Here is a 26,521-nt window from a genome sequence, read left to right as displayed (position 1 = left end):
CGAGGCATTAGCAACAAAGTATTTTTATGTCTTCAGACTTAAATACGCTTTAAAACTCTTCTGTGTAAATCTCAACAACTTATTCACCAGATACATGTGTATATACAATTGTCCAAGACAGGGAAGCGAATTAACAATTTTCAAATTTCTGATTGCCGAATGCGTTATATTGTATAACATATAGACGAGGCGTATTTCAAAGCACTCAATCTTTACTTCCACGTTGTTGAACAGCAAACCGGTCTCGGGTTACTTCCGCATCACCCCTTGCTCCACTTGCTGCCAAGTATATATTACATCTAGACTTGAAACGCTTCCAGTCATCAGCTGCATGGCGTAAAGTGCTCTTAGCTAATCCATGATCGTACTTGAGGTACTGTGCCTTGTGAAAATATTCAGCCCCTTCAACCTTTCACCACATTTCAGGCTTCAAACATAAAGATGAATTTTTTTTTTTTTTGTCAAGAATCAACAAGTGGGACACAATCGTGAAGGGGAACAAAATTTATTCGCTATTTTATACTTTTTTAACAAATGAAAAAATGAAAAGTGGGGTGTCCAATATTATTCGGCCCCTCTACTTTCAGTGCAGCAAACTCACTCCAGACGTTCAGTGAGGATGATCCAATGTTGACTCATGATGATAAATAGAATCCACCTGTGTGTAATAAAGTCTCTGTATTGATGCACCTCTGGCCATTATGGTAGAGTGACAGGAAGAAAAACATTTCCCAAAGAAAAAAAAAGTCTTGTTTAAAGTTTGCCACAAGCCACCTGGGAGACACACTAAACATGTGGAAGAAGGTGCTCTGGTCAGATGAAACCAAAATCGAACTTTTTGGCCAAAATGCAAAACAATATGGTTGGTGTAAAAGCAACACAGCTCATCACTGTCAAACATGGTTGTGGCACCCTTATGGTTTGAGCCTGATTTTCTTCAGCACGGACAGGGAAGATAGTTAAAATTGATGGGAAGATGAATGGACCCAAATACAAGACCATTCTGGATGAAAACATGTTGGAGTCTGCAAAAGATCTGAGACTGAAATGGAGATTTAATCTTCCAATCCAACAATGATCCAAAACATAAAGCCAAATCTGCAATGGAACGCTTCACAAATAAACGTATCCCGGTGGTAGAATCACCAAATCAAAGTTCAGACCTCAATCCAATCGAGAATCTGTGGGCAGAGCTGAAAACTTCTTCTTTTCCTTTCGGCTTGTCCCGTTAGGGGTCGCCACAGCGTGTCATCTTTTTCCATCTTAGCCTATCTTCTGCATCTTCCTCTCTAACCCCAACTGCCCTTATGTCTTCCCTCACCACATCCATAAACCTTCTTTTTGGTCTTCCTCTCGCTCTTTTGCCTGGCAGCTCCATCCTCAGCACCTTTCCACCAATATACTCACTCTCTCGCCTCTGAACATGTCCAAACCATCGAAGTCTGCTCTCTCGAATCTTATCTCCAAAACATCCAACTTTGGCTGTCCCTCTAATGAGCTCATTTCTAATTCTATCCAACCTGCTCACTCTGAGCAAAAGCCTCAACATCTTCATTTCTGCTTCCTCCAGTTCTGCTTCCTGTTGTTTCTTCAGTGCCACCGTCTCTAAACTGTACATCATGCTTGGCCTCACTACTGTTTTGTAAACTTTGCCCTTCGTCCTAGCAGAGACTCTTCTGTCACATAACACACCAGACACCTTTCGCCAGCTGTTCCAACCTGCTTGGACCCGTTTCTTCACTTCCTTACCACACCCACCATTGCTCTGCATTGTTGACCCTAAATATTTAAAGTCGTCCACCCTCCCTATCTCTTCTCCCTGTAGCCTCACTCTTCCCCCTCCACTTTTCTCATTAACGCACATATATTCTGTTTTACTTCGGCTAATCTTCATTCCTCTCCTTTCCAATGCATGTCTCTATCTTTCTAATTGTTCCTCTGAATGCTCCCTGCTTTCACTGCATATCACATTATCATCTGCGAACATCATGGTCCAAGGGGATTCCAGTCTAACCTCGTCTGTCAGCCTATCTATGACCACTGCAAACAGGAAGGGGCTCAGAGCTGATCCTTGATGCAGTCCCACCTCCACCTTAAATTCTTCTGTCACACCTAAGGCACACCTCACCATTGTTCTGCTGCCATTAGACATGTCCTGTACTATTCAAACATATTTATCTGCCATACCAGACTTACGAATGCAGTACCACGGTTCCTCTCTTGGTACTCTGTCATAGGCTTTCTCTAGATCCACAAAGACACAATGTAGCTCCTTCTGACCTTCTCTGTACTTTTCCACTAGCATCCTCAAGGCAAATAATGCATCTTTGCCACTCTTTCTAGGCGTGAAACCATACTGTTGCTCGCAGATACTTACTTCTGTCCTGACTCTAGACTCCACTACTCTTTCCCATAACTTCATTGTGTGGCTCATCAACTTTATTCCTCTATAATGCCCACAGCTCTGAACATCGCCTTTGTTCTTAAAAATGGGAACTACAACAGTTTTCCTCCATTCTTCGGGCATCTTTTTGCCCGCTAGTATTCTGTTGAATAGGTTGGTCAAAACCTCCACAGCCATCTCTCCAAATTGCTTCCATACCTCCACTGGTATGTCATCAGGACCACCTGCCTTTCCATTTTTCATCCTTTGTAGTGCCTTTCTGACTTCCCCTTTACTAATCATTGCCACTTCCTGGTCCTTCACACTTGCCTCAACTCTTCCTTCTCTCTCATTTTCTTCATTCATCAACTTTTCAAAGTATTCTTTCCATCTATTTAGCACACTACTGGCACCAGTCAACACATTTCTGTCTTTATCTGTAATCACCCTTACCTGCTGCACATCCTTCCCATCTCTATCCCTCTGTCTGGCCAACCTGTAGAGATCCTTTTCTCCTTCTTTCGTGTTCAACTCCAACTATGAATTAATCTTTATTTCTTCATCTGTTTTTTTTAAACACATCTGAAAAATTTTCTTTTTTTTTACGGAATCATTGCTTTTTGGCCTTTAGCTCAAAACATGACTGTACAATTTACGATTGGTTGTGTGCTGTAGGGTTACATATTTGGGTTTCAGCTATCGCATTTTTTAGTATTTGTGTATGTTACTGAAAATTTTATAAAACAATAGAATATTCGGACAAAGTACATTTTTTGCCTGGCTTTGCTTATGGATATAAAATAGTAAGTAAGCCATTTTACTTAATATTGAGTGAGAATAGGTTTCCTTTTTTATATCCATAGATCCATCCATTTTCTGAGCCGCTTATCTTCACAAGGGTCGCGGGACTGCTGAAGCTGGTCTTAGCTATCTTCCGGCAGGAGGTGGGGAACACCCCGAACTAGTTGCCAGGCAATCACAGGGTATATAGAGACAGGCAACAGTTGCACTCACAATCACACGGGCAATTTAGAGTCTCTAATTAATGCATGTTTAAGTAATGTGGGAGGAAACCAGAGTTCCCAGAGAAAACCCACACAGGCACGAGGAGAACATGCAAACTCCAGAATTTTAACCCTGGTCCTCAGAACTGTGAGGCCCAACGATCTAACCAGATACGCCACCCTGCTGCCTCCTTTTTTTATATCGTAGTCTTTATTTTTTATGCATATCAACAGACTGTGTTTTCATGACTAGAAACAAATTCAGTGTGCCGATTTCAAACACAAATTTACTTACATTTTGGTTTAAACTAGTATTTCTTGTATCAAAAACAAAACATGAGTTTAAAAAAAGTATTGATAGCCTTTGTACAACTTACTTCAGCAGCTAGGATTTTGGCATGTGACATAACACAATAAATTGATGACTTTATGACCTGAGTCCTGGTACACACATAAAGTGATCCCGTTACAAACAAAAACAAATGCAGCACTGCTAATATTCAATGAACAAGTAAATAAAATTCAGAAAAAACACTCACCGCTCATTATTCCCCAAGACTTTAACAAAGCTAAACTCAAACATGAATTAAATACAATGAACCTAAATACAAACACCACATTGACTGTCCTACTAGTGAAAAAAATATTTTATAATCTTTGGTATACTACAGTTAATCATGCATACTGTGCCACACTTAGTGCAGCCCTGGGCTCCTCTGATCACTGCTTAATCTCTTTAACATCTACATACAGGGAAGCACTTGAAAGCATGAAGCCTTCGGTAAGAACAGTGAAAAAGTGAACCAAAAAAGCAAAAATAGAACCTCAAAGCTGTTTAGACTGCACAGATGGGAATATCTTTGAAAATTCATCCAGCAACCTGGAGTAATATACAAACATTGTTACATCCTATATCAGTTTCTTTGAAGAGGTGTTTTTACCAACAAAGTCATTTCTCACATTCATTAACAAAAAGCTGTAGTTCACTGCCAAAGATAACCAACGCCAGTGGCAAAAAGAGATTGCATATCGTAGTGGGGATGGGGTCTTGTATAGTCACACTAGAAAACTGCAGAAATAAATAAATAAACCAAGTGCAAAAAGTTAACATTTCATAGAGGAACTATGCAGCAAAGTTGGAAAAACAGTTTAGCGCAAACAACTCTAAATCAATCTGGTGTGCATTACTATCTTTAACCAACTGCAAGCGATGATCCCCGACCCCGTCGAGAAAATAGTAAATCTAGACAATAACTTGAACAGCTTCTACTGCAGATTTGAAAAGGACACATTCAAACAGCACACCCACCCAGCCACACCACCAACCACAGTCAGACCTCTGACTTCTGCATTGACCTTTCACGAACAGGATGAGGGACATGTCTTCAGACAACAAAAGATCAACAAAAAGGCAGGCTCAGACTTTGTGACCCCAGCCTTTCTCAAAGTCTGCATGGACCAGCTCCCTCCAGTCTTCAACAGATCTCCGGAACTGTGCGAAGTACCATCCTGGTTCAAATGCTCCACCCTCATCCTGGCCCTAAGAAACCTGTAATTATGGGTCTGAAAGGACTACAGGCCTGTTACATTGACATCTGTGGTCATGAAGTCCTTTGAATGCCGAGTGGTGGACTGTATCAAGACTGTCATAGGTCCCCTGCTAGACCTCCGGCCGTTTGCCTACCAAGCAAACAGGTCTGCGGATGATGCAGTCAACATGCAACTCATCGAAGGACAGCTCGACAGCTTGGGGACCTATACGAGGATCCTGTTTGTGGACTTCAGCTCTGCGTTCAGCATCATAATCCCTAAACTCCTCTTTTCAAAGATTCTGCTGCTCAGTGTCTCTCCTGCCATCTGACAGTAGATTTACAGCTGGTTGACAGTTAAGACACAGCATATGAGGCTTGGGGAGACCACCTCATCCACACACACCATCGGCACCGGGGCATCCCAAGGTTGTGCCCACTCCCTGTTGATCTTTCTCTCTGGACTTATGGCTGCACCTCAACGCAGCCTAGAGTTTACAGATAACACCACAGTCATCAAAGGCGATGATGAGTCCGCAGATCAACAGAAAGTGGAGAGGTTGGAGCTTTAGCACGACTGACACAACATGGGGCTGAACACACAAAAGACTGTAGAGATGATCATTGACTTCGGCAATCTTCACCACAAATGCCCCTCGTGCTGTCCAGTTGTCTTGTGTCAACCTTCAAGACCTTCAAGTTCTTGGGAATTACAATCTGTCAGAACCTGAAGTGGGAATGAGGACCTGAAGTGGGAAAGTGACATCAACTCCGCACTCAAAAATTCCTAGCAGAGGACGTATTTCCTGTGGCTTCTGAGGAAGCACAGCCTGCCATGGGAGTTTTTGGGATAGTTCTACGTTGTGGGTACCTCACTAGCTGCCATCGAGGACTTGCTTGCTACAAGTACTAAGACAAGACCAGGCAAAATCCTCTTGGACCCTCCGCAACCTGGTCACAAGCTCTTTCAGCTCCTTCCTTCTGGTATGTCCTATTGCACATTACAAACTAAAAGTAGAAGACATTCCAACACCTTCTTCACTCTTACAATTCTTTTCTTAAACAGCTAATTTACAATTCAATCGCAATATGCTGCCATTTTTTTGGTCGAGTTTGTTGTCGCATTTCTCCCGATCTATATCATACATTACTCATATACTCACTGTTGCGGTCTCACCACACTGCGCCATTTTCACATCTGATGAGTACCTGCAGTATATGCACAATCAACATTTCACAGATTATCGCACTACTAATCATTCAAATGCATTCGGACTGCTCTAATTTCTAGATGACTGCATTTTTACGCAATCGTCGAAAAAGAAAGTGTATTATCATTTCCAGATTACTAACAACCTTTTATTGGTCTGTGACTGTTCTCACAATGTCTTTATGTTCCCATGTATTTCTCAATTGACAGAGAGATGTCCTACTAGAGGGGCTCTAACTACTAGAAACAAATTCCTTGTGCTTGGCAATAAAGATGATTCTGATTGTGATTCCCGACTAAGTACCTCAAATACTGGACCTATAAAATTGTCTTTAGACTTTATGTGTGTTTAGATTGGATTAGGCCTGATTTTAGGATTTGAAACAGTTTGTGGCTGACAATCTTTAAAAAATGAACATGTTCAATATTTTTACAACCAAATTAATTCTGTCTTAATTGTGTGTGGGGGAGAGCTGACTTCCCGTAAGTCCTCACTTCGTAAACATTGATGTGGTATGGAATATAGCAATCAAGAAACATAACATAGAGGGCCCCTACCAGTGTGGTTGCCTTCTGTACGTGCTCCCTGTTACTGTTATCTTTCTGTGTTTTTCGGTCGTCTTGGGACTCAAGATGCAAGAAATGACTAGGTAAACATGAAAGAGTCTTCTCCGGAAATTTTTTTGAAAATTCTCGCCAATTCGCTAAATCTTTTTCCTGAGTTACTCATCGGCGCTCTCTCCGGAGTGTCGTGCTGAAAACGACACAGAGGCTCGCAAGCCGGTACACAAGTTCATGTGGGCAGGATGGGATACCGACTGGCGCTCCCGTCAATTCATCTCACAAATCTATGCTCCCTGGCCAACAAAATGGATGGATTTAACTTCTGATCAAGGCCTGCAAAGACTTTGGAAGTTCTGCTGCCCAGTGTTTCATGGAGACTTGGCTTTGTATATGTGTTGCTGACAAAGCCATTATGCCACCCGGCTTTCGTCTTTATCGGGCAGAGCGCATCGCAGACCTAGCACTGAAATTGAAAGGTGGTGGAATATGCTTCTAAATCAATGAGAAATGGTGCATGGAAATTACACAGCCCCAAGCTAGCATGAACGCAGTGCTGTTAATGCTCGCTGAGCAGGGAAACGAGATTGAGAAAAAACACCCAAATCACTCCTCATTATCCTTGGCGATTTTAACACAGCTAAACTTGATCACAAACTCCCTCAATATAAGCAAAATGTATGTGTTTCGATTCCGCCCCAAGCTAGCATGAACGCAGCGCTGTTAACACTCCCTGAGCAGGGAAATGAGATTGAGAAAAAACACCCAAATCACTCCTCATTATCCTTGGAGATTTTAACACACCTAAACTTGATCAGAAACCTCCTCAATACAAGCAACATGTAAAATGTCCAACGAAGGAAAATAATACTGTGGTCCCCAACCACTGGTTCCCGGACTGAAACTGAGCTGTGAAGCATTTATGACAGGGCCACAGAGAAAGAATTACCAATTTATATAATTTGTGTTGTATTGCAATTTGCATGTCAATGTCTTTTATGTTGAAAATTGACTGGATGTTCTCCACCGCAACAGAAAGACTACACAGAAAACTCTTTTATTTCCGGTCCTGGCTGACTCGAACGCATACAATTCCATTCCCCGGGTGCTGGCTAATGGCGGCAGAGCTCAAAGAACGAACCATATCATAAATTAATTCAGTTAATTTCATTTACTGAAAATATTTGTTCTTTTGAACAAAATGTTCATGAAACAACGAAAAACACAATATTTAAAAATAATAGTCCTTCTTAAAATTTAGGTTTATTGCAACAGTTAACTCACACACCAAATCCCCTCTGATACAGATACTGTTGTAGGTTTCTGCTCAACAAAATTAGTTACTTTTATGGAGCTAAAAGTCTCCTATCGTTGAGGAGCTACAGAACTGTAGTCTGGTCTGGCTGCCTACAACAACTTCGATGCTCACTCCTGCATCGCCCCCACAGTGCATACACCATGAACCGTGAAGGAGGAGGCAGAAGCACACAAGTAATGCATGTGTGTTTATATTAATACACACACAAATCCAGTCCATGACAAAAAAGCCTACTCTAAACCAGTCCGCGGTGCAAAAAAGCTTGGTGAACACTGCTCTCGACCGCTGCTATTCTTCATTTAAACACGCATATTGCGCAATTCCACGCGCTCCCTGAGGCTCCACTGATCACTGCTTACTCTACTTAATAACTACATACGAGTCTGCGTATCAACTGGAAGTGGTGAGACTGCTGTTTTGGTGTGGACAACACAACCTGGTGTTGAACACTCTCAAGACTGTAGGAATGATTGTGAAATTCAGGAGGCATCCTTAACCTCAGCTTCTCCTCACGCTGTCCAACTATCTTGTGTCAATCATCGAGACCTTCAAGTTCTTGGGAATTAGTCTCATCGGACCTAAAGTGAGAGACGAACATAAACTCCATGCTCAAAAAAGCCCAGCAAAGGATGTACTTCTTGCAGCTTCTTGCAGAAAGCACAGCCTGTCACAAAAGCTGCTGAGCCAGTTCTACACAGGGGTCATTGAATCAGTCCTGTGTACGTCCATCACAGTCTGGTTTGTGGCTGTCACAAAAAAAGGACAATCTCCAACTGGAATGGACAATCAAAACCACTGAACGGATTGTCGGCACCACCCTACCCACCCACTCGAACTAGGACCAGAGCAGGCAGGACCCTTTCGGACCATCCATATCTACCTGTCGGGTAGGCAGTACCGATCAAAGCAAATCAATATTAGCAGGCATTCAAACAGTTTTTTCCCTCTTGCAATTAAGTCATTAAATTCTTGATCAGCAAACCTACTATTTTCTGCCTTGCACCATTGTTGTGACACACCCTCAAATCCTGCTGGTCCAATCAGTATTAGTAATATATACCGTAGACTACCGAATGATTCGTCGCTTTAAACTGCTCTCTTTCCTTTGTCATTGCATTGGTCTGTAACGATGAACCCTGGATGTGTCAGGGCACTCTGCATAATCTCAACATAATATGGGGTATTGACGCACTGCTCTAAATGAAGAAGACTCTGGGTCTTGGCCAGCTGTGACACTTATAAGGAATAGTTCTTATTAATTGTCTATTGTTCACAGCCACTCCATTGAAGAGAAGCAAGTGTTGGACTTTCTCAATTTACTTCATCCCTTCTATAGAGCATTTGTCTAACTGTTGACTAATGAATATTACGGGTTTTGTGGTACTTTGCTTACCTTGTCCAGCTTTATTCTCAGCTCAACAATTCTTAATTTTATATCTTCTGAGATTCCCCCCCGAGGTATGAGTCTTGACAGGAGACAATTCTAAATCCGTGTGGGTTTTCTTTTGCCCAAAGCAGCTTTAAGCCACACTTTCAAGCCTGTCTCATGGATGGGACTCAAGGTTGGCAATAATTAGCTCTTGGAGAATCAATAGCCTTAAAGTTCACTTATTTAAATACATGTTTTGGAGTGGACCAGTCAACGTCCTGACGCCAACCTGAATTGAGATGCTGCAGGATGATGTAACGGTTTTGTCAAGAGGAATGGTCCACAAGTCATTTCATTGTCATGTACGTCTCATCAGCAACTACAAAGAAGGATCAACCAGTTCCTAAATCTACAGGTTCACTTACTATTCCCTTCTCTTGCATGAATACTTATTTTCAAGAAAAATAAATAAAAAAGCACTGATAACTGTATTACATTAGTTTATACAGACTGTTGGTTTATTCTTGATTTAGATGAAAATCAGACCACATTTTATGACCATTTTACGGAGAAATATCAGAAATTCCAAAGGGTGCACATACATTTCACTCCCACCAGCAAATAATACCAAAAGAAAGATCAACATTTGACTAAGAAGACACTCTTGACTGCAATTTTATTGGTGTAAGAGCACCAGTTTGGAAGGAGATTCAAAGAAAAAGAAAAACCTTGGTCTTTAGCTTTTCTTTAATATTCTTCAGTCCTATTAATCGGTGTCTTTGTAAATGTGGGTGAGAGAGAAAAGGTTTGTGTAATCAGGACAGCTCTAGATAGGGCTGTTAAATTAGACCATACTTAATAAGCTGTGGGACTCAATGTGCTCTCTTTGGATTAGACGAAGACTTCATCTGTCTGTCTTCATCATTGACCTGACACATACCCACACAGCACACCTCATACACACACACACACACACACACACACACACACACCACACACACACACACGCACGTACACACACACACACACACGCAATTTGTGCACCAATAAAATATACGATGACAACAAAATGGCTCATCAGACAAAGAAAGATTGATGACCAAAACTACTTTTTCTTCTTCTTTTCCTTTCGGCTATTCCCGTTAGGGGTCGCCACAGCGTGTCATCTTTTGCCATCTTAGCCTATCTCCTGCATCTTCCTCTCTAACCCCAACTGCCCTCATGGCTTCCCTCACCACATCCAAAAACCTTCTCTTTGGTCTTCCTCTCGCTCTTTTGCCTGGGAGTTCCATCCTCAGCATCCTTCTACCAATATACTCACTCTCTTGCCTCTGAACATGTCCAAACCATCGAAGTCTGCTCTCTCGAATCTTTTCTCCAAAACATCCAACTTTGGCTGTCCCTCTAATGAGCTCATTTCTAATTCTATCCAACCTGCTCAATCCGAGCAAAAGCCTCAACATCTTCATTTCTGGCACCTCCAGTTCTGCTTCCTGTTGTTTCTTCAGTGCCACCGTCTCTAATCCGTACATCATGGCCGGCCTCACCACTGTTTTGTAAACTTTGCCCTTCATCCAAGAAGAGACTCTTCTGTCACATTACACACCAGACACCTTTCGCCAGCTGTTCCAACCTGCTTGGACCCGTTTCTTCACTTCCTTACCACACTCACCATTGCTCTGCATTGTTGACCCTAAATATTTGAAGTCGTCCACCCTCCCTATCTCTTCTCCCTGTAGCCTCACTCTTCCTCCTCCACTTTTCTCATTAACGCACATATAATCTGTTTTACTTCGGCTAATCTTCATTCCTCTCCTTTCCAGTGCATGTCTCCATCTTTCTAATTGTTCCTCTGCATGCTCCCTGCTTTCACTGCATATCACAATATCATCTGCGAACATCATGGTCCAAGGGGATTCCAGTCTAACCTCATCTGTCAGCCTATCTATGACCACTCCAAACAGGAAGGGGCTCAGAGCTGATCCCTGATGCAGTCCCACCTCCACCTTAAATTCCTCTGTCACACCTTAGGCACACCTCACCATTGTTCTGCTGCCATCATACATGTCCTGTACTATTTTAACATACTTCTCTGCCACACCAGACTTACGCATGCAGTACCACAGTTCCTCTCTTGGTACTCTGTCATAGGCTTTCTCTAGATCCACAAAGACACAATGTAGCTCCTTCTGACCTTTTCTGTACTTTTCCACTAGCATCCTCAAGGCAAATAATGCATCTTCTGCTGTCCTTCGAGAGCCTGTCTTACCTCTTTTCGAAAGGCCGCACAACATTATTCCTTTCTCAGCTTCCACCACATGGTTCTCTGCTCTACCTTTGTCTTCTTAATCTTCCTACTCACCACCAGAGTCATGCTACACACTACCCTCCTATGCTGTCGAGCTACACTCTCACCTACCACTACTTTACAGTCAGTAACCTCCTTCAGATTACATCGTCTGCACAAAATATAATCCACCTGCGTGCTTCTACCTCTGCTCTTGTAGGTCACTATATGTTCCTCCCTCTTCTGGAAATAAGTGTTCACTACAGCCATCTACATCCTTTTTGCAAAGTCCACCACCAACTGTCCCTCAAAGTTCCTTTCCTGGATGCCGTACTTACCCATCACTTCTTCATCGCCCCTGTTTCCTTTACCAATATGTCCATTACAATCTGCACCAATCACAACTCTCTCCCTGTCTGGGATGCTCAGAACTACTTCATCTAGTTCCTTCCAGAATTTCTCTTTCAACTCTAGGTCACATCCTACCTGTGGTGCATAGCCGCTAACCACATTATACATAACACCCTCAATTTCAAATTTTAGTCTCATCACTCGATCTGATACTCTTTTCACCTCCAAGACATTCTTAGCCAGCTCTTCCTTTAAAATAACCCCTACTCCATTTTTCTTTCCATCTACTCCGTGGTAGAATAATTTAAACCCTGCTCCTAAACTTCTAGCCTTACTACCTTTCCACCTGCTCTCTTGGATGCACAGAATATCAACCTTTCTCCTAATCATCATGTCAACCAACTCCTGAGCTTTTCCTGTCATAGTCCCAACATTCAAAGTCCCTACACTCAGTTGTAGGCTCTGTGCATTCCTCTTTTTCTTCTGACGATGGATGCGGTTTCCTCCTCTTCTTTTTCTTCGACCAAAACTACAATATTGCAAATTTTACACTGACAGAAAACGTACAGAATAATTCTACTCTTCTCAAATGTGTTTTCATGTTTTTTTGTCTTACATGTCAATTTTTTAGTTCATCTTCATAACCCTACATTTTCCAAGATGCAGATCGAGTCGCAGATCTGCTCAACATTGGCAGAGCTACTTTTATGAAGTTAAAGTCTACTCTCACTGAGGGACTCCAGAACTAAGGTCTGCTCTGGGTGCCTACAGCAAATGTGACACCCACTCCTACATCACGCACAGACTGCAACCACCAAGAATGGTGGAGAAAGCAGAAACGTGTCACAGAAGTATCCAGGGTAGTCTCGTGGCTAAAACACACAATCCATATACTCCCGCCATTGTGTTAGCCAATGTACACTCTCTGGACAACAAGATGGATTACAGTCAACTACTACATACTACCATAAGACTGTGGGGGAGTCCTGTGGTTTTGTGTTAGTGAAAACATGTCTTAACTGCAGTGCTCCAGACATTCCCATTCAGCTCCACCAGCTAGCGTGCTACCAAGCAGACAGAACTCTCCTGGGAGGAAAGACATTTTTACCAAGGGGGTTCACTGCCATACTGGTCGTGGCTGTCCATATTCCTACAAACTCCAGAAATGACAGGAGCAATGTACTAATTGAGCTATACCATCATGTCAGTGAACAGCTGACGGCCCACCCAGATGCTTTCCTCATCCTAGCTAGGGACTTTAACAATGGTGAACTCAGGGCTGTGTTTCCAAAACTTTTCTCAAACATTTTAACACAGAAATATTACTGTAAAATGTCTTTACCTCCCTCACCCCACCCCGATTGGACTTACAAGGACCCTCCACATCCTGGCCACCAGCTCTTCCAGCTCCTTTCATTGAGTAGGTGCTACCGCTCAGTGTAAGTCAAAACTAGCAGGCATTCAAACTGTTTTTTTCCCTCTGGGAATTATGTCATTAAATTATTGATCAGCGATCTACTATTTTCTGCCTTATACCGTTGTTGAGACACCCTCATATCCTGCTTGTGTATCAGTTATAGTACTAGTCATATATTCTGACTTTCGCATCACTCGTCACTTTCAACTGCTCCCTTTGCTCAATTGTAACTGGTCTATAACAGGAACTGCAAATGGGAAAGGGCACTCTGTATCAGTTTAACATAATGTGAGTGTTGGATTAACTGTTCTAAATGTAGAAGACTGCATCTTGCACATCTGTCTCTGAATGTCTCTTGTTCTTCTGAATGTTGTACCAGGGCAGCACCGACTATCGGAGACAAAATCCTTGTGTTTTGTTACACACTTTGCCAATAAAGCTGATTCTAATTCTGAATCTGCTTCTGGGTACTCCCACACACAGTGTGAGATTCCCAGGGGTGTGTGCCTACAGACACATGTAAGTGAATTAAAATCACTGTGTATTAAAAAAGACTGACAGAAATGTCCTATAATTGCTGTGTCCGCAATGCAGAGGAGATTAAACTCTCCCAATCAATCGAGGACCAAGGGTCTGCTCGAGAGCAACCCTGTGGACAGGTCATGTCCCATGCCGAGAGACCCAGCGTGGTGTGCCTTCCCCATGAAACCTCCCCAGGCGCCTCAACAACTGGTCACTGGGCAGTAACCACAGGGAGCTAATGCCACCCCCCAACCCACTTCCTATCCACCACTGCACCACATGCCCCCCCCCAACCCCATCGCCACCCCCATGAAAACAGGAAGCCCCCAAACTGCAGCCCAGTCTGAGGATATGAGAAAGGTCCTTATTTATTAGAACGGGGGGAGACACAGGCACTTGATGAGACAATGAGTTCAGGAACCTAGGGAGCGGGAACCCTGACACCAAGCAACCATCCAGCTTGGGGGGCCCAACCTCAGGAGTGCTCGCATGTAGCTAAGTGTAAAACCCACCTCCTCTCTTATACTATGTCTGCCAAGTCCCAGACCATCAGTTATTGGCTCTACCCCATGAATCAGTGCCTCCCTTTGAGATTGTCATATGGCCAAATGTAATAATCATCAAAACCTCCTTGAGTCAAGGTGTTGTCCCCACATGTTTCAAAACCACCCCGATCATCCCCGTCCCGAAGAAGTTGTCTCATTCCCGCCTCAATTATTACCGTCCGTTAGTGATCACTCCCATGCTGATTAAGTGCATCGAACGGTTAGTGATCAAGTCCTTCTTCCCCTCCAGCTTGGGCCCCTTATAGTTTGCATATGGGTCCAAGTGGTCAACCGATGATGTTGTTTCCACCACCCACCATGCTCCCCTCACACACCTGGACTCGTAGGATTCATATGTCAGACTGTTCATAGACTTCTGCTCAGCATTCAATCCCATCATCCCTCAAAAACTGGTTCGAAAACTGCACCAGCTGGGGCTCAATCCTTGGTGGTCAACTGGCTGCTGGACTCTCTGAAAAGGATGGTTCTGCTGTAACACATCCAGCACCATCACTTTGTACATGGGGGCCCCTCAAAATTGTATGTTCAACCCCCTTCTCTTCACCTTGCTGACCTATGACTGCACACCTACATAGAGGTCCAACCTCTTCATCAAGTTAGCAGACGACACAACTGTGTTGGTCTCATTGGCAATAGGAGAGAGACAGACTACAGGATTGAGGTGAGCCGCCTGGTACAATTAGCAATCTATCGCTAAATGTGGAGAAAACCAAATGGAATGTGGTGGCTTTCAGGAGAGCGCACTCTCAGGATGCTTCCGTGAACATCAACGGCATCACCAGGGACCTCTCCTTGACCAGTAACACCTCATCACTGGCCAGGAAAGCTCACCAATGTCAACTTCCTGTGCAAGATGAGAAGAGCCAGATCCCTTACCCCCATCATAGATTCGTTCAAAAAAGGGATCGTAAAAAGTATCTTGACAATTGCATCTCTGTGTGGTATGGAGCGTGGACTGCATCCTGCCGTAAGACTCTCCATTTCATAATGAGAGAAGCTCAGAAGATCATCGGACCCTCTCTTACCTCCCTGCAGGACATTTACTCCCCTGGCCTCACCCTCAAATCCATCCATCATATGGCCTCTTCAGTCTCCTGCAATTAAGCTGCAGACTGCGGAGTATGGGGGCCAGGACTAGCCGACTTAAAGACAGGTTTATTCATCAGGCTGTCAGGAATGTGAACTCTTTATGACTGCTCTGCCACCTCTACCTCTTCGGTCCCCTGCCTCCCTAAACTCTGAACTCTGATGCCCCAAACATGCACATCCACGCACGTTCGGCCATGCACACAGACACACATACACACCAGACTCAGGGTTGCAGCAGCCATTTTAGCAGCATTGGGGTTTTGTTATTTAATTAATTGTATTTCCCTTTGTTCTCTGACTTTGACCATGTTGCACGTATTACCAGATCTTTGATATTTGCAAATGCAATTAATAATTTTGTACCAGGGGTGCCCAATGCATTGATCGTGATACAGCAGTCGATCTCCCAGGCAGTTTTTGTCGATAAAGTAAAAGGGTGAAGGGTGCGGAAAAAAAACCCCATCATCCCATCAGCCATCTAATTCCTTGATTCAGATGTGGCCAGTACATTGATCGCGTGTGTCAAGTCACTGACAGTCGGTTTGACTGACAGTCAGTTTGACATGGGTTCGTTTGACCTGTCACTGTGCATGTTCACAGAAAGACGTGTTCTAGCAAGCTGACTTCCCATTTCCTCTCTGCCTTTTGCTCTCTCCACAGCAGTCGCGGCGACGCACCCACCCATCCTCATCCCCATTGCAGCGACAATACACTCCGCACCACCCCCCGACCCCCACCCCATTGGTAGATCGCAAGAGGCTAACTGCTTGAAAAGTAGATCTTGGGGCTAAAAATTGTGGTTACCCCTGGTAAATAACATAGTTTTTCTTAGCTTTTTATGTATTTGTCTTTGTCTATTTGTCTTTGTAGCACTGCGGGTCCATGAGTACGGTAATTTCGATCCTCTCTATGTTTTACACATATTGAAGAATGGACAATAAAAACAACTTGTACCTTATAAAGTGATTTTTTTGTGTGGAAATTACACAAGCACATGGTCAAAGACGAGAATATGTTATGGTAAAATATACATACATTGTTTTAAATTGGTACTTCATTCAACTCGGACACTTTTGACACCTAAATAAGTTGTTTCCAGTACTTGTGTCTCAGTGCTCGGATCCATGCTCAAGTGCTTTGGAGTTCCGTGCTATGGTACGATTGCTCATGTTGCATGCATTAACACCCAACCTGAGCAGAGATGTCACATTTAAAACTGTCATTGTGCCACATTTAAGATCTTTTCACACTGCGCTCGCCGAGTGTGAACGTCTGTGCGGCAGTGCACAAGAACAGCACTGGAAGTGCTGACATACAAGCTCTGTTACAAGGATGTAATGGAAGCTTTCCTTGCTGGTAGACGAGTAAACCATACCTCAGAGAATTGTATTTCTCATTGTTACCAAAGAAAAACCTGTGGGCTGCGATTGGCTGGCAACCAGTTCAGCGTGTATCCCGCCTCCTGCCTGTTGACCTCTGGAATAGGCTCCAGCACTCTAAGGAAATAGATGGATGGATTGATGGATACCAAAGAAAACCCTTGCTTTTCCTTTTTAATTTGGAGGAAATGAGCATTGGAGTAGCAAATAAAATATATATATATATTTTTTTTAATTAAAAAAGGGAATGGGTGCATCCAACTAATGGCATTAGCGACATCTCTTTGAAGAGTGCTTTGAGGTGTATTTCAGGCTGCACAGGGAGCATTGTGAAAGTCCACTGCAGAGATATCTCTATACTTTACATCAGTTTTTTATTTCCCTCAAGTTCTGTACATTAGGATACCACATTTCTTATGAGTTCCTCCATTTTCCCCGAGCTGTTTATAGTACAAGTTTCCCAAACATTCAGAAATCACTCCGCCATTTCCTCTCCTTTTGGATGTGGCTTTGGATTCGGATGCCACCATGATGCCACTCTCGAATAGATTTTTTTTTCTATTTGAGGATGTGTTGCGTTAACTGCTACAAGGACACAATATTCCATGTTCTCGCTCCTTCACCACATCCACAATGAACAGGAAAGCCGACGGTGCCCTTTGCCTTGCCAAGTGCAGTGGGAAAAGGCCTTTATAGGGAATGAGAGGAGCCACTTCGACTAGTGGCGAATTAAGTTGGCTATAAACACATGAACAAAGTGGCAAACCCACCCTGCGATCTGATCTCCCAGAGTGTGCCTATGACATAACCAGTACCAGTCTTACCTGTCCCTGGCACACACTTGTGCCACCCTAAGAAAACGTGCTCTATCAGTTTGATTTTAAACCATTCTGTATTATCAGGATTCAGAATTATGAAGATAGCAATTCTGTTAACTGGAATAATTTCAACCGTGCTTTGAACATGTCTTTGGCCAGAGACGACTACAAATACCTGAAGATGAATGTTAGAAAAGCATAACTTTATATAGTAAAGACAAATACTTTGTGATTACTATATTAGATGTTATTACAGTGAAGAAAATAAGTATTTCAACACCTTGCTATATTGCAAGTTCTCCCACTTAGAAATCCTGGAGGGGTCTGAAATTTTCATCGTGGCTGCATGTCCACTGTGAGAGAGATAATCTAAAAATAAAAATCCAGAAATCACAATTTATGATTTTTTTGAAACGATTTATTTGTGTGATCCAGTTGCAAATAAGTATTTGAACACCTGTCTATCAGCTACAATTCTGACCCTCAAAGACCTGTTAGTCCACCTTTAAAACTCCATGTATTATCCTGAATCAGATGCACCTGTGTGAGGTCTTTATCTGCATAAAGACACCTGTCCACCCCATACAATCAGTAAGACTCAAACTTCTAACATGGTCAAGACCAAAGAGCTGTCCAGAGACACCAGAGAAAATTGTACAACACCACACGGCTGGAAAGGGCTACAGAGAAATTGCCAAGCAGCTTGGTAAAAAAAGGCCCACTGTTGGAGCAATCATTAGAAAATGGAAGAAGCTAAACATGACGGTCAATCTCAATGAGAGTGGAGCCCCATGCAAGATAGCACCTCTTGGGGTCTCAATGATCCTTAGAAAGGTGATGAATCAGCCCAGGACTACACGGCAGGACTTGGTCAATGACCTGAAAAGAGCTGGGACCACAGTTTCTAAGGTGACTTGGTAATACACTAAGACGTCATGGTTTGAAATCATGCATGGCACGGAACGTTCCCCTGCTTAAACTAGCACATGTCAAGGCCTGTTTTAAGTTTGCCAATGACCATTTGGACAATACAGAGGAGTGATGGGAGAATGTTTTGTGGTCAGATGAGACCAAAATGGAACGTTTCACTAACCGTGTTTGGAGGAAGACGCATGATGAGTTCCATCCCAAGAACACCATACCTACTGTGAAGCATGGGGGTGGTAGCATCATGCTTTGGGAGTGTTTTTCTGTACACGGGACAGGGCGACTGCACTGTAGGAGATGATGACCGCGGCCATGTATTGTGAGATTTTGGGGAACAACCTCCTTCCCTCAGTCAGAGCATTGAAGATGAGTCATGGCTGGGTCTGTTAACATGACAATGACCTGAAGCACACAGCCAGGGAAACCAAGGAGTGGCTCCAAAGGAAGCATATCAAGGTTCTGGTGTGGCCTAGCCAGTCTCCAGACCTAAACCCAATAGAAAATCTTTGGAACGAGCTGAGACCCTGTGTTTCTCAGTGACAGCCCAGAAACCTGTCTGATCTAGAGAAGATCTGTGTGGAGGAGTGGGCCAAAATCCCTCCTGCAGTGTGTGCAAACCTGGTGAGCAACTACAGGAAATGTTTGACCTCTCTAATTGCAAACAAAGGCTACTGTAACAAATATTTAAATTGGTTTTCTCAGGTGTTCAAATACTTATTTGCAGCTGTATCACACAAATAAATCATTAAAAAAATCATACATTGTGATTTCTGGATTTTTCTTTTTAGATTATCTCTCTCACAGTGGACATGCACCTATGATGAAAATTTCAGACCCCTCCATGATTTCTAAGCCAGAGAACTTGCAATATAGCAGGGTGTGCAAATACTTATTTTCTTCACTGTATATTCTAATTTTCATAGACGACGATAAACGTAGACATTTCAGCCATTAGACAGAAAACATCACTCACACACACGTACACAAAATGGAGTATCTTACTGCAGCATATAAAAAGGAGACAAATGAGAGAGTGAGAGAGCGAGAAATGGGGGGGAATGTATGGCAGGCGGGAGGAGAATGGTGCAGCAAAGACAAAATAGAATTGCAAACTCAGAAAAAAAGCTTCCTGAAATACATGGGTGATTAAAAAAAACTGCAGTTCTGTAGTTATACCATATATACAGTATATATTGAGTGGTCAATATTTGATCAATGATAAATATACATTATACATTTAATAGTCTATTTTAAGAGTGCTTTGCATACATGTGGATCAACTGAAAAGCAATGGCATACTTGACATCACGTGCCACACCATCCCACTGTTTTTATATTCACTTATTTTTCTTCATTGCTTTTTCTCTATATCACACAGGAAGCTTTTTTTTTTCATGTTTTCCACTTTTCTCTTTGGGTGAGCTGTAATGAATGAATTTTCACCAGTGAGGACATTTGTGCTAACATGATTGTTCCACTCTCCACCGTGCTAGTGATACCCCCTAATGGCAATTTCTTGCATAACAGCTTCTCGTATGGTGCAGTGCCTCAGAAAGGCAAACCTCGTCCTGCTCAAAGAACACACTATTGAACAGATGAATTCAGGGTTAAGGCCTATATTTGCCAAAATAAGTAGTGTTTACAGACGTGACAGTGTCCGGTTATTGTCTATTCTAAGATTACGAGGACAAAGATGTGTTTGAATTGGAAATGATTAACCCCCCCTCCTCTTTTCCCCCTCCCTCTGCAGTATGTGGCATTTGGTTCACTCTTCTTCATCCTACTCTCCATCTCTACGTTCTGCCTGGAGACCCATGAGGCCTTCTACACAATATACAACCTGACTGAGAACGTCACTGGTAGCAATGTGACACACGAGGAGGTATTTGATGTTTTGATGTGTTCATGTGTCTGTTGTGAGCTTCATCATCTAAATACCATAATTGATCAGAACCCTACCAATGACTGGCATTTCAGATTTGTGCTGCTCATTGTGAAGGACTTCAACATTTCCAGAATAACGTAAATTTTACGTACAATCCACAAATTACCACTTTTCACTGCTTAGTGAGGACAAACTCTTTTGTGCTAAGGAAAGAAAAACCCACAGTGGTCACTAAAATATATTGATACTCCCAAAAATAAAAATAAATATAGTTTTTTTTTAATTAACTGGAGGTGAAATTATTTATCAGTTAATCAATAATCATTTTTTATAATCATTTAATTCTTAAAATCCTCAGAATTTCTGCCTCTTGAGTAAATATAAAAAAATTATTTTATTATAATAAAGCAGGCTGATTATCTTTGTTTCATCGAAATAAGATATTTGCAAACATAATCTTTTACTTTAAAAAACAGTTATCAACATTTTTGCCTATTTTCTGACATTATGGCTCACCCCTAATCTTAAATCAATTTATTTTGAAGAATTTTCCTCACTGTCAGTTTCAAGTCTTTTTTTTAATGAAGGAAATGTTCAAGTTTTTTTCAGATTCACCGATGAATGCAAAAAAACTGTAGAATTCAATTAGTAAAAATAATCATGAGTTGCAGTCTTAAAATTCCATCCATCCATTTTCTGAGCCACTTATCCTCACAAGGGTTGCTGGAGTGCTAGAGCCTATCCCAGCAGTCAACGGGCAGGAGGCAGGGTACACCCTGAACTGATTGCCAGCCAATCGCAGGGCACATGGAGACAGACAACACTCGCACTCACAATCACACCTAAGGGCAATTTAAAGTATCCAATTAAGTGTTTTTGGGATATGGGAGGAAAACAGAGTGCCTGGAAAAAAACCAAAGATTAACAAACAAAAATCTGGTCTTGATTTTTTTTTGTTTTTTTTTTTTGTGGTCCGAAAGAATAATTTAAAACAAACACGGGCTCCAGCATACAACGACCGAAAACAGTACAGTCAGTACATAAAATGGATGGATAATGAAACCCCTGCGATTGGCTGGCAACCAGTTCAGGGTGTACCCCACCCCCTTCCGTTGACAGCTGGGATAGTCTCCGCGACCCTCGTGAGGATGAGCGGCAAACAAAATGGATGGATGGATAATGAAATCCACCTACACGTGTGATGATGGTCTACTTAACTCATGTTTCAGCTCCGTCTACAGATGTTCAATAGGATTTACATCAGGGCGCTTTGAAATAGTTCTGTTTTATTCCAGAAATGCATCCTCCAACATGATAAAACAAAAACAGACACCAAAAAATACCCAAGAAAGAAAAAGAGTAAAACATCACACTAGCCTTGATATGTATCCTTTGGAACATCTGAGGAAAGAGATGAAACCTGCAGTCTCGAGTAGGCTCCTTTCAAACATGAAAGAGCCAAAATACCAGTTGATATTCACAAGTATCATTGAGAGTTACAGCAATCGTTATGTGATCAGTGATTGAAACAAAATCTTAAATTAAAGAGATCATAATTATTGTCCAAGATTCCTAAGACTTGTTAAATAATTCAGTTTGACCCCAAAATATGGATGTTAAAAAAATGTATTATCGATGGAGGTAAAAATTGGTGAAACTTTTGGAATTTCTTTTGCTCAAACTGGCAATGTAATGCATTCTGATCTTCATCTAAATCACATAAATAACCAAACTGAGTCTGCTTAAATTAATACCGTGCAAACAATTATTTCAATTTTCCGAGCCACTTATCCTAACAAAGGTCGCGGAAGTGCTGGAGCCTATCCGAGCAAACATTTGGGCAAAAGGCGGATTACACCCTGAATTGATCAGCAGTCAGTTGGACGTCACATATCGACACCATGACTGAGAGGGAATCGATCTCATATTGACCGCAACAAAATTAGGTACTACACTATCAGTGATGTATATTTTAATATTTTACCAGAACATAACATGAAAGCAATTGCAGGGACAAGAAGGAAAAAGTAAGAGAACCCTTGGACTTAATATCTGGTTCACCCGCCTTTGGCACCAATGCCCTCAACCAAATGTTTCCTGTAGTTGCAGATCAGAGGTGCAAAACAATCAGGATGAACTTTGGACCATTCCTCTTTACAAAACTTTTGCAGTTCAAGATTTCTGGTGTGAATACCTCTCCTGAGATCTTGCCACAGTTTCTCAGTCAGGTTGAGGTCAGGACTTTGATTAGGCAACTCCAGAACATGTACAGGTATTGTGTTCTTCTGAACCCATTCTGTTGTTGATCATTGTCCTGTTACTACATCCAACCTCTTTTGAGCTTCAACTGTTGGACAGATTTTCTCGATTTCTCTTTACATAATATCTTGATGAACTTGTGAATCGATTGATAATAGCAAGCTGTCCAGTCTCTTCGGGTGTAAAGCATGTGTGTTGGAAATTCTTCTTCTTTTTTTTTTTTTTTTTAGAATAATTAAGCAAAGAATTTCATATTAGTGGGATGTTTATAATGAAGAGCTATTTACATGATATAAACAAGAGACAGGGAGAAACGAAAAAGGGGACAGAAGAAGCAGAGGAGAGCTAGGAAAATATCCTCTTGCTCCCCTCACTCTCTCTGAAACCAAAACTCCAAAAAACAGATTATAAATTCCTTCAGTCAGATTCAGTACATTTCCATAATCAGGACTTTCCCACAAGCTGTCGTAGCCCGCTTGGGAATGTCCTTGGACAATGACAAAGACAAAGAATGACTTGCTGCTTTTAGCAAGGCTAGAGATCTCTGAGAAGTTGCACCAGAGACATGGAACAATAAAAGAATACATTATAAAGGAAAGGCCTCGATCTGCTTTTGCCAACTCACACACCCATGCTCCCTCCACCATGTGTCATAATTGGGATACAGTTTTAAGGAAAATTTTCTACCACACATGCTGTGGCGTTCCTCCCAAACAAACGATTCAACTTTGATTTCATCTGTTCACAGAATACTTTGTGAGCAGTGCTGTAGAACATTAAATTAGTCTTTCGCAAACTTCAAACCTAACCCAAACGTCTTCCTTGTAACCCTAACCCCATTTAAGTTTAATTATTTACATATGGTAGCTTTGTCAACAGAACACCCGTGGTTTCTCCAAGTCTTCACCTTACACTCTAAGGTTCTTTACCTCACATTCTACCATGTGCTTTTTCAGTCTTTAGAGGATGGAGACTCCTCGCAAGATATACAACAATAAGGATTTTTCTCCATTGATAAATCATTTGCCTCTGTGGACTTTTAGAGATACTTTTGTAACATTTTCCAGCCATTTTGCTGTTTTCCAGCTTATTCGTAGGTCTTCTGTGTGGTCTTTTGGGCAAGGCATGGTACACATCACAGCCAAGGGTTCTTGACAAGAAAAACCTCTCAACTGGTGTGTCTAGTAGCCAGAGGAGCTTTAAAATCTTCCTCATTTATTAAACTGATTAGGTCTTGAAGAATCTGTAGGATACAGGTTCACATACATTTTCCTCCCTGTTCTGTGAAAGTTTGTTATTTTTAATAAAAATATGAAAACATATAATTCTTTGGGGCAGCACGGTGGATCAGCTGGTAAAGCGCTGGCCTCACAGTTCTGAGGTCCCGGGTTCAATCCCGGACCCCCGTGTGTGGAGTTTGCATGTTCTCCCCATGCCTGCGTGGCTTTCCTCCGGGCACTCCAGTTTCTTCCCACATTCCAAAAACATGCAACATTAATTGGACACTCTAAATTGCCCCTAGGTGTGTTTGTGAGTGCGCCTGTTTGTCTCTATGTGCCCTTTGATTGCGTGGCAACCAGTTCAGGGTGTACCCCGCCTCTTGCCACAGCTGGAATAGGCTCCAGCACTCCCCGTGACCCTCGTGAGGATAAGCGTTGAAGGAAATGGATGGATGGATAATTCTTTGTGTGGTATTACTTTAAGTAGACACACCTAATTATTGTGATTTAGATCTTCAACCAGACCACGTTTTGTTAGCAATTTATGCAAACATTTAAGAAATTCCCAAGAGTTCGCATTCTTTTTCAACCACAGTATTACCTCTTAGGTTACTCCAGTTATGTACTTCACAAATTTCACTCTCGCAGCATGGTAGTCATTCAAAAAAAATGAAGCTTTGAAAATATTAATCTCTTGTTTTCAATTATTATTTACAATAATGTTTTCACTGGCATGCGTGTCTTCACTTCAGATTTATATTGCTTTAGTGCAGTGAAATGTGAATTAATGACATTTTTCTTGTTCAATATTATTATCTGTGTTGCTTCAACTTTACAGATAGTGTTTGAAGTGGTCACAGATGGATGGCTGACATATGTTGAGGGTGTCTGCGTCATTTGGTTCACAATTGAGGTGCTGCTGCGTGTTATCTTCTGCCCTGACAAAACAGAGTTCTTCCGCAGCGCCCTGAACATCATAGACTTTGTGGCCATTGTGCCCTTTTATCTAGAGGTGGCTCTTAGTGGCCTTTCTTCCAAAACAGCCAAAGACGTGCTCAGCTTCCTGCGTGTGGTGCGCTTTGTTCGAATTCTTCGGATATTCAAGCTCACTCGCCACTTTGTCGGTTTGCGGGTCCTGGGCCACACGCTGAGGGCAAGCACCAATGAGTTCCTCCTGCTCATCATTTTCCTGGCACTTGGAGTCCTCATCTTTGCAACTATGATTTACTACGCTGAACGTATAGGTGCTGACCCGAAGGATCCAACTGCTGGTGCCCACACAGACTTTAAGAACATTCCCATTGGGTTTTGGTGGGCAGTGGTGACCATGACAACACTGGGCTATGGCGATATGTATCCGAAGACCTGGTCAGGAATGTTGGTGGGAGCCCTCTGTGCCTTGGCTGGTGTATTGACCATTGCTATGCCTGTTCCTGTCATTGTCAACAACTTTGGTATGTACTACTCCCTGGCCATGGCTAAGCAAAAGCTCCCCAAGAAGAGGAACAAGCATATACCCCGACCCCCACAGCCAGGCAGTCCCAACTACTGTAAACCAGACGCTCTCGCCATGGCAACCGCCTCGCCACACAGGCTAATGGGCAATGTTATGGTGCCTGGCATGGCAGGATCTGGCAGCATGATGGGTGCAGGAGATTGTCCACTCGCACAGGAGGAGATCATTGAAATCAACAGGGCAGGTATGTTATCAACAGGAAATTAGATCACTTGTATTTGTTACAGTGGCTACCCACACTCTTCATATACAGTACTCTATTGTCCACATAGACAATTATAGTGCACAGCGAATACTGAACTATAATGAGCTTGTGCAAGGCCCTGACGTCTGCCAAAGCTAAAGAAATACCAATGGGAATCAGCTGTACCCCAATTGTTTACCAGCTAATGTGGATGAGACGTCATATTGATGTTATGACCCTGCCACTAAATAACTCATGAAAACAGCATGTTTTTAGCTACTCCACTCCTCACGGCTCGGTTCACATTATTTTGATGAAGACGAAATAATCACTACATGGTAAAGACTTGAGGAGATTAGTGTCCCTTTATTTGAATAATTTATTGGATTATGTATGTATTATTTTTGGTTAATATAGACAAGTGCTTTTTGAACTGGGGTCCATTCCGGTCATTTGGTGGTCCATGGTCCATAAATTTGGGCTTGGTGAAATAATATGCAACAAAGTATGTTTTGTCAGTTCTTTAAAAGTACATACTGTAGCTAAATATGGGGTTTACTCTGTGACTAAAATAAATACAATATAATCTGACAGGATCGCGATATATCACATGTGGCTACTGTACATGTGTGCATCTTTTTTTTTCCATGTACAGTTGTACAGGTGAGGCAGAGCTAAATATTTGTGGTGTAGAAACACATACCCCAGCCGGGTTTAAAATTTCAAA

The 26,521-nt window shown here is 42.3% G+C and overlaps 1 protein-coding gene across 3 annotated transcripts in view; it reads left to right on the top strand.

Annotated features, from left to right (window-relative positions):
• The window catches only part of LOC133515147 (potassium voltage-gated channel subfamily C member 1-like), a 99,002-nt gene that overhangs the window by 57,391 nt on the left and 15,090 nt on the right, over positions 1-26,521 (top strand). For all 3 annotated transcript variants that reach the window (XM_061847482.1, XM_061847483.1, XM_061847481.1), the window contains 2 exons: positions 20,481-20,612; positions 24,933-25,794. In XM_061847482.1, the coding sequence (XP_061703466.1) occupies positions 20,481-20,612; positions 24,933-25,794 (994 nt within the window). The remainder of the gene's footprint in view (positions 1-20,480; positions 20,613-24,932; positions 25,795-26,521) is intronic.

Source organism: Syngnathoides biaculeatus, chromosome 16 (genome assembly GCF_019802595.1).
Source record: "Syngnathoides biaculeatus isolate LvHL_M chromosome 16, ASM1980259v1, whole genome shotgun sequence".
NCBI classification, from domain to species: Eukaryota; Metazoa; Chordata; class Actinopteri; order Syngnathiformes; family Syngnathidae; genus Syngnathoides; species Syngnathoides biaculeatus.
This window is presented reverse-complemented; position numbering and strand designations above follow the sequence as displayed.